Genomic DNA, 9,730 nt, shown 5'->3' with positions numbered 1-9,730 from the left:
CTCTACCACAAAAGAATCGAAACTGGGTTGAAAAATTGAATTTTTTTTCAGCAGTTCTTTAGCTGACCTATATGTCTCGAAAGCTGAGCTGATGTCTTTCTTACAGGCACGACTGCCATTCAGGCTTAGAGGAATGTGTCACGTTTGGTGGGATGCATTCACCAAACGCTCTGGTTCGGACGAGTCTTCTCTTAAAGCTGAACCGATATATTTTATCTTTATTCAAACATGTACATAATGCACATACCAACTGATAAAAATCTGCTGCTATGTTTACAGGCCAGAAGATACATAAATCTCTTCTCGTCAGCTGGAAGCCAGTGTGATTTAGACGCTATGATGTTGAGGGTGACTATTCTGCTGCTGGTGGTGACTGCCGCCCTGGCTCGCATGAATGTGCTGTTTTTGGTGTCAGATGACATGAGGCCGGAACTCTCTGTTTATTATGGAAAAGACTTCCCGAGTCCTGTCCATCCTCCGATACATTCACCCAACCTTGACGCCCTGGCACGAAGGAGTCTTCTGTTAAAGAGAGCCCATGTTCAGCAGGCTGTGTGTTCCCCGAGCAGATCATCTCTCCTCACAGGACGAAGACCGGATACCACCCATGTGTATGATTTGCAGGTTTACTGGAGAGTTGTGGGAGGGAACTTCACCACCATACCTCAGTACTTTAAGGAGAACGGCTACAGAACCATTGGTTCCGGTAAGATATTTCACCCCGGACATGCCTCCAATAACAACGACCCGATCTCCTGGACAGACCCATATTTTGAGTCCGGAAAGGAAGCCAATATGTTTGTTTACGATTATAAAGCGCCAGTCAGCTGGATGAATGTGCCGATGGATCTTCTCAAGAACAACTCCCTACAAGACACTCAGAATGCTGACTTTGCTATTAAAATGATCCAAGAAGCTGCCCCTCAAGCTAGATCTGGAGAACGTCCTTTCTTCATCGCCCAAGGATTCCATAAACCCCATCTTGCCTTTGTGGCACCACAGAGGTTCTTTGACATGTACCCCTAGTCGTCTATCAGTCGCCCAGCCAACCCATACGCTCCTGATAAGATGCCAGAAATTGCATGGTCTAATTACAATATGACAGAGCTTGGAAGATACGTTGACATTGCAAAATTAAATGCTTCTGGAGACATTAACTCCACACTCCCTAACGATGTTATCCTCAAATTGAGGAGAGCCTACTACAGCGCCCTCAGCTACACCGACTACGAGCTGGGACGAGTGGTCAAGGAACTGGAGAACCAAGGACTGGCCAACAACACAATCATCTCCTTCTGGGGCGATCACGGCTGGCAGCTTGGTGAACACGGTGAGTGGTGCAAACATACGGACTTTGAAATCGCCACCCACGCCCCTATGATGGTACATGTGCCGGGTCTCACTGACAACGGCATCGTGACGGAAGAACTCACCGAGTTTGTGGATCTGTTTCCAACTCTAGTAGAAGCTGCAGGTCTTCCTGCTCTTGACTTGTGTCCAGAAAACTCTACCAACGTCCTTCGTTGCACCGAAGGCAATAGTTTGATACCTCTAATAACAAACCCAGCAAGTTCCAAATGGAAGAAAGCTGTGTTCTCCCAGTACCCTAGGAATGAAAACAACGGTGATCAAATGGGCTACAGCATGACCACCGATCACTACAGATACACAGAGTGGGTCAAATTCAACCCACAACCCCTGTACAGGCCAGACTGGACCCAAGTGTTCGGTGTGGAACTGTATGACCATTATCAGGATCCTGAGGAAAACAAGAACCTGGCGTATGATTCCGCCTTCAGCGCCTTGGTGGCTCAACTCAGCAAACAGCTGCATGCTGGCTGGAGGGCAGCTAGACCCAAGTAGGAAGGACAACAAGAGGATGGTATATCCACCAATACTACAACCCGACTACCTGGTGATGTGTGTTATAAATGAATTGTTTGTTATTCAACGCCACTCTCGGTTATATTAAAGCTATCCAGACAATCCAGTTTTCTATGTACTTCTTTGAGCAGATGTTTTCTCTTTTCGCGAACATCTGGTGTCATCAGTGATCCATTCATATAATTGTCACCAGTTTTTTGGGGGCCTTTTACGCCCAATGGAGTCTTCGGATAATCGAGACTGGTTATTGTCTGGCGTTGATGGTTCATGTATAATAATTATCTTGTTTGGAATAACGAGTCTCAGGCAAATTTGTTACAGTACTTCGAGAGGGCACGGATAGCAAATAGTGGTGTAGCAGTAAGTCAATGTGCAAAGTTGCGTCCCTTGGCTAGTCCGGGATTCTCTGAAAAGTTTCTTTCAGCACCTATCTTTGAAGCTACCGTTCGTTAGGCGAACCAGAATATAATATTCGAATCTCCTATTCTCCCTGATTATGACACTGTCAGCAGCACACGTTTGCTCCCTAGTTTCACTCTTGTTGAAACGCCTTTGGCCTTTGTGCTGTTTTGTGCATACCTACCATATTTACCCGACACGCGCGAGATACGGTAACTAAAACATGTTCAAATGAACGATCCCGACTAAACCATGAGCATGTGTTTATGAATCACTTCAAATTGTGATGATACCAGGTGTTCGCGAAAAGGTGAGCGTATCCTGCCACACCGGTGGCACCCGTCACAAACACATGCAAACCCAAGTCAATTATTCACGAGAAGAAAATACACGGGAACATACGGTCAAAAGGGGAATAATTTGGTCACAGATGAGTCAAATTTGGAAATGTCTTTCACGTGTGTACAATAAAACCATTTGAGGGCTTTACTGAGGCCTCGAATGTTGTAACCTTGATCAAACAACTTCTGAACAAGAGTCGTATGACGCAAAATTATTTTAAACGAAACACTTCAATGATAATATAATAATAATGTACATCGTTTGAAATAAACATGCGTATAGCGATGTGAGTCGAGATTAAAAAAGGGGTTGAACGTCGCGTTCAAGATCATTTCACGTATATAGCGACGTGCACGTGGGGGTCAAACCCATTTCCCGCGTCCAGCGTTGATACTGCTGGAATATTGCTTAACGCGGGGTAAAACCATACTCACTCAGAAGGTTTTTTTCCGAACATGGGGTAAACATCACCAGGCTGTATATATTCCTTGTGATTCGCTGGGAATACCTTGCCATCATAACTTCAACAAATGCAAGAGTGTGAGTAAAACTTCCCACTTTCAACTGATTGATATAATGTGGTTTTATGCCCCGTCAGCTATATCATATCGGCCTGTGATAACTCGAGTCTAGACCAGTGGCTGACAGCAAGAACAACGATCCAAACCGTCGGAATAAACTGACTAGTTAACAAGTCACACATTTGACCAACCAATCCATTTAGTCGGCTTTTACAAGTAAATATACATCCAGGTAACATGTGTTTGTTTGTTCTTTAACGCCGCGCTCAGCAATATTCCAGCTATATGACGGCGTTCTGTAAATAATCGAACCTGGATCAGCCAATCCTGTGATTGACATCATGAGCATCTATCTACGCAGTTGGGATACGGTGATATACATCAACCAAGTCAGCGAGCCTGACCACCCGATCCTGTTAGTCGCCTCTTACGACAAGCACAGTCGCCTCTTACAGCAAGCATGGGTTGTTGAAGACCTTTTCTACCCCGGATCTTCACGGGTCCCGGTTAACATCTATTCGACACTAGCAATATGGAAGTCCCATTTTTCAACACTGACAATAATATACCACCTTGGTGTAAGTGGATCAAGGTGACATATTTTGTTGGCTTTACGCTGCAGACAATAACATTCCAGCTGATTGAGGGCAGTAAAAAATGGAGTCTGGGTCAGACAAACCAGTGGTTGATAATATGAGCAACGTCGGGGTGCGATGACACGTAATCAACCCGGTCAACGAGTCTGATCACCCGATCCAATTTCGGAGTTCTGGAGACCTATTATTATATATTCTAATCCGGTCACTACGGTATGGAGTAGGCAATCAACTGCGCACATGTTTGCTGATAACATGTTGGGAATATTTTCCATCAAGAAATGCACACAACAATGCACAAATTATAATTATGGTTATTGTAAACAATTTGGACCATCAAACCAGTGGTTGATATAATGAACAATGAGGTATCTAGGAACGATGACGCGGTGAGGTGAGGTGAGGTGAGGTAAGGTGAATTGGAGTTTAACGCCGCGTTAAAGATTGTTGCACATATATAGCGACGTGCATGCACGCGTGTGTTTGTGGCTGCTTGTACTTGTCAATTTTAGCTGCTTGTGCTAATGCCAATTTTATAGTTCTAGCGCACTGAGACCCCATGCCTGGGTTTAACATGAACACCCCCCTCTATGACACAGTATACTTACTCCGAGCCGACCAGTCCTTGTTTTAGTCCCTTAATGCCCAGCGATCGGCAGGGTAACAACAAGTTCCATTTAGTGACGTCTTTTGGTATGACCCGGTCAGGGATCGAACACTTGACCTTCCGTATACGCTCTATCCACTAGACCACGGAGGCGGTCTAACGATGGCACATACTTGTGACTCTCCGATTCTCATTTAAGCGGGCTCTTACCACAGACAAGGTTGACAGGTCTCATCAGACCTGGAATTCCCCACGAGATTACGCCTTTGAAAAACCAACTTACAAATCTTGGTTTCTCATGCGTACGTAATGGGATCGCCAGTATCTGTGACTTGATTGTAGTCCCTGCTCCCTGATGGCTTTTAATGGCAAGTTATTTAAGATGGCGGATTGGTGAAGTCTCGCGTCGATAAAGCTCTCATTTTTTTTCAATGTTTTGCTGAATCAAGAAGTCATATGTCCCATCTCACTACAAAAAAGTAATATTAGAAGTCCCACTGCGTTAATGGATATTTATTTTTACCAATATCGACCCCGATTGGGAATTAAATCCCTGTTCTACCTGCCGAGTCGACTGATCAGAGGTCACGGCCCTGTAAACAGTCATGGCGACTAGCGGCCGCACTGACCTCCAAGACACGAGACTCCATCATCCAGCCAATGCAGAACACATAAACAGGTATCTTTTCACAGCTTACCTACAAACTTACCTACCAGGGCCCCGTTCCTCAAAGCGATTGTAGCTCTACAACAGTTGTAAGCCAGTGTTAAAGAATGGGAGTTACGATCGCCTTAGCACTACGATTGCTTTGTGGAACGGGACCTAGTAACTTTGCACAGACACAGCCAGCTCAAGTGATTAACTCAGCTACCCAGCTACATGGGCACAGACCTCATTTGTTGAAATGAAAAATCTGACCGCTATGACTCATGCTGTTGTAGCAAGGACTTCTGATATTGAACGTAAAACAAATGTGATCGTTGTTAGAACTGAGAAGATAGAGAAGATAGATCAGAAGTTTGCTCGCATTGAAGGAAATCTAACTGAGTTAAACTCTAAACTCAACTTAACCATGGAGAAGGTGTCCTCAAAGGAGGGTCATGTGAACACTCTGAAAAGTAAACAGACAGCTTCTGACGAGACATACTATCAGATGCATATACTGGCAGGCAGAGTAGATGATTGTCAAACTGATGGTGACTACTTCCATGGCCGAATCCAACAATTATCACAACAGAACTGTGAACTGAGAGAAACTATGTTAGAACGTCAGTGTCGCATTATGGAGAAAAGTCTGGTGTTACAGGGTGTACTGAATCTGAGAGTGAAAACATATCAACTACAATAGACACAATTGTGAGTAAAACGCTTGAGTGAGTGAGTGAGTATGGTTTTACGCCGCTTTTAGCAATATTCCAGCAATATCACCGTGGGGGACACTAGAAATGGGCTTCACACATTGTGCCCATGTCGGGAATCGAATCCGGGTCTTCAGCGTGACGAGCGAACGCTTTAACCACTAGGCTACCCGACCGCCCCGTAACACGCTTGAGGTAGAAAAAGACATTAAGTATGAGATTCCTAGAATGGAGCCAAGACAGAGACGGGGGAGAGTAGAACCAAACCTGTGCTTGTCGTTTTTGATTCAAAGATGGACAAAGATTAAGTAAAGAAAAATGGATACAAACTGAATAATTTCAGCATTGGTATTAATGACCATCTGCCCACTGAAATAATCCTGAGAAGGAAAGTGTTGTGGCCAAGATATAAACAGGCCAAGGCAAATGGTAAACAGGCAGTGTTTGTGGGGGACTGCTGTACACAGATAACAGAAGAATCTACCCAGACAGTGACTGCCATGATGATAACTCTGGAGACAGGCAATATGAGAGAGGTTATCCTCCTTTGAGAAATAACAGAGAGACACCTAACACCTTCATATCAGAGAAACACTTAAAACCCTCATATCAGAGAGACACCTAACACCATCATGACAGAGAGACACCTAACACCATCATATCAGAGAGAAACCTGACACCCTCGTATCAGAGAGAAACCTAACACCCTCATGACAGAGATACACCTAACAGCCTCATATCAAAGAGACACCTAACACCATCATATCAGAGAGACACCTAACACCATCATATCAGAGAGACACCTGACACCCTCATATCAGAGACACAAAACACCCTCATATCAGAGAGACACCTAACACCCTCATATCAGAGAGACACCTAACACCATCATATCAGAGAGACACCTGACACCCTCATATCAGAGAGACACAAAACACCCTCATATCAGAGAGACACATAACACCCTCATATCAGAGAGACACCTAACACCCTCATATCAGAGGGACACCTAACACCCTCATATCAGAGAGACACCTGACACCCTCATATCAGAGAGAAACCTAACACCCTCATATCAGAGAGACACCTAACACCCTCATATCAGAGAGACATCTAACACACTCACATCTCCACCAGCAACTGTTCAACCTGGGGAAAAGGCAAGGTTCAGTGGCCCATAGGGGTGTCAAGGAGGAACAACAATAGTAACAACTACAGTGATAACAAGTGTGATACTAGTCCTCACAACAACAGTACCATAAACAACAATCCCCAAAACATGACTGAACTGTGTATAACATTTATTACTGTATTTGGACCTGTATCCGAATTGATGAATCCTGACCTCTCTGATTTTATTGATAATTTGGATATTGGTCCATTTGCAGAGACCAAACTTGATGACATTGATACTGTAAATCTGCCTTTGTTTGATGAGTACACCAAGAATTGGAACTCATCAGATCAGGGGGTCAAGCTGCTTTGGTGAAGAGACATATGTCTCACCTTGTCACAGAAGTGAGGACTAACTGTGATTATGTCCTTGGGATGAAACCTTCATACCAATTGGTTAAAAGTGACAAAGATACATTGTTAGGATGTGTGTACATTATGATCACAGCATGTTTGCTTGTTATTTTGTTGATATTTCAAAACAGAGAGATATCTTTGAAGTAATATTGGTTGGAGATTTTAATGCTGGAACCATAGATCTGAGTGATATCGTTTAACATTTCGAAATGAAATCGGAACGATTGAGATCAACCGAATGATTATCAACCGACACGATTATCAGCCGTTGTTTCAGCGCTGAATAATGAAGTAACGAGATTAATAGGGAAGAAACCATCCGATGCTATTAAAATGAAATCCGTGACTTCCTAATCTTCAGCACCGAGGAGAGGCAAAGAACGGAAACTTCCGGATAGAGTAAGGGTAAGATATTTATACCAGGCCGGTGAACTCGAAGGAGGCCTACGTCGTGCAACCAATCCGATTTGGTCTCTTAATACATATAACATTAGTAGATTGGTTATGAAAGAAGGAGAGCCTATTCTTTATTATCTTCAAGATGGACCGGGTAGGGCATTTGTACGAGAAGAGTTGTTCATAGTTCCCGACGGTATGGTATTACCACCATAACCATAAGCGTAGGTAGTTACACCATCATTATCAATCCATCTCTTTGTATCTAAGGGGGATAATGATGTCTTGTTCATTCTTAATCCATATATCCTATGATTGTAACTTCTTAAAGAGTTCATCTCGTGTTTGAACGTTCTACCGTTGAATAATGATTCTTTATACTGTTCGTGTTTGATATGCTTTTTTACAACGTACTTCTTAACGCTTTTCTTATCTCTCCATTATCAGAGTTCTTTATAGAATACATCTTAGGTCTTAATCCGACATACTCCGCTATAGGGGTCCCAGCACATTCATCCTTCATCTTACCTAACACCTTTTTATTTACTACGCTGTGCAGTGGATTATCTTTTGGGTAATCGCTCGTGTCGTACATATCTATTTTTTCTGCCATATCTTTATACACATCCTCGGTTTGTATTTCCATCAACAAAGAATATGTGTCGGTATATAACACCTCGCATCTATCGCCGTATTGCTTCTTAAGTTCGTTGTAATAAAAGTCATACATTAAGTGTTTTGACAAGTCGAGAATACTCATACCGACGTACACCGGTCTGTTGAATTTTATATTAATCTTCTGCATATGCAACGCGGCTAAGTCGTTATCGAATATCTTGCTTCTGTTAAAAGCCAGACTGGCTATAAGTTTCCTGAGTCTTTCTTCCTCATTAGATCTGACTAATTTAACATCAACACGCTTCCTTAGATTCTCCATAGTTTTACCAAATACCGAGTTATTCATAAGCTTATATAGATTCTTTTCGAAATCGCTGGTAGCTATCTTTCTTAAATCTGTGTTCAACCTTATATAGATCAAACTTTAGAACTCTGTGTATTTTCTTAAGTTTCATACCTAACGATAGATACAACGCGAGATTTCTGTAGTGAACTATATATTTTGTCTTATCCATCAAATTTGGTACGAGTTTTTCTACGTTAGCTAACCTACTATTACCCATCAAGGAGTGTTGATATTCCGACATCCAATCTTTATTAACCATTAATCTTTCGGGAGCTAGCGGATAACTGTTATGGTCTTTATGTAACGAACTTGGATATTCCAGGTCAACTTCTAGTATGTACCCTTTATTCACATCATTATTATGGATATCATTCATATTGATATTATGGATATCATCGACCCACTCAAAACCACCCTTGGGTAAAGGTTGACTCATAGCCCATCCGTACAAATTGTTAGCGTCGAGATATAATATGTGCTATTGGGTTTACTAGGATCGTATCCTTCCACTAATTTATTATTAGCCTTAGAATACCTTTTCGCCGCCATCGATATACCACTTCTTAATCCTTTCTCAATAAACAAGTGCATATCGTAATCTGTGAGTAGTTTTAGTTCTACGCCGGTCTTCTTCAACAATGCATCCCACGATAGTCCGGGACTGGAATAGTACCATGCCGGATCCAAGCTGTATTGTTTTAAACATGTCTTTCTAAATATCTCGAATATATCGGCGAGTAACAGTACATCGGTAAGTTACTATAGAATGATTCGAGGGGTGGTAATTCAGTTTCTTCGAATCTAGACCAATCATCCATATATTCGTAAGGATATACACCTTTTCTCAGCAACAAATGACGAGTTATCTTATCGGTATATTTATTTGTTATCGCAAAGTCATCGGGATTGTTTGCATTATCTAAATTGTCCAGGGAAGATAACATAATTGTACGGAGTCTATGAATCTAAGCCCATTACTTTGCTTTATTCTAGATTTCCCATCCTTGTCCCTATAATGTATAGGTTTAGTCAACGAGAACGATATGTATTTTTCCATATTATTAGGAATGCACGTTAAACCGCCGTCGGTCTTTGAGATAGCTTGCATAATGAGATGTGAATCGTATCCTCT

The 9,730-nt window shown here is 42.4% G+C and overlaps 2 protein-coding genes across 2 annotated transcripts; both read left to right on the top strand.

The window, feature by feature from the left end:
* The first annotated feature begins 336 nt into the window (after positions 1-336).
* Positions 337-1,986, top strand: LOC124152526 (iduronate 2-sulfatase-like). The gene has a single exon (XM_046525488.2). It carries the CDS (start codon positions 337-339, stop codon positions 1,024-1,026), a length of 690 nt encoding a protein of 229 aa, XP_046381444.2. The 3' UTR covers positions 1,027-1,986.
* Positions 1,099-1,863, top strand: LOC125378716 (iduronate 2-sulfatase-like). The gene has a single exon (XM_048394657.1). The coding sequence runs from the start codon at positions 1,099-1,101 to the stop codon at positions 1,861-1,863; it is 765 nt and encodes a 254-aa protein (XP_048250614.1).
* Positions 1,987-9,730: the final 7,744 nt, after the last annotated feature.

The sequence above is a fragment of the Haliotis rufescens genome, unplaced genomic scaffold (assembly GCF_023055435.1).
Source record: "Haliotis rufescens isolate VD_foot unplaced genomic scaffold, xgHalRufe1.0.p SCAF_13, whole genome shotgun sequence".
Lineage (NCBI taxonomy): Eukaryota > Metazoa > Mollusca > Gastropoda > Lepetellida > Haliotidae > Haliotis > Haliotis rufescens.
This window is presented reverse-complemented; position numbering and strand designations above follow the sequence as displayed.

Excerpts from the sequence above, each read along its gene's own strand:
- LOC124152526 (XM_046525488.2), top strand. The coding sequence starts at position 337 with ATGATGTTGAGGGTGACTATTCTGCTGCTGGTGGTGACTGCCGCCCTG.
- LOC125378716 (XM_048394657.1), top strand. The coding sequence starts at position 1,099 with ATGACAGAGCTTGGAAGATACGTTGACATTGCAAAATTAAATGCTTCT.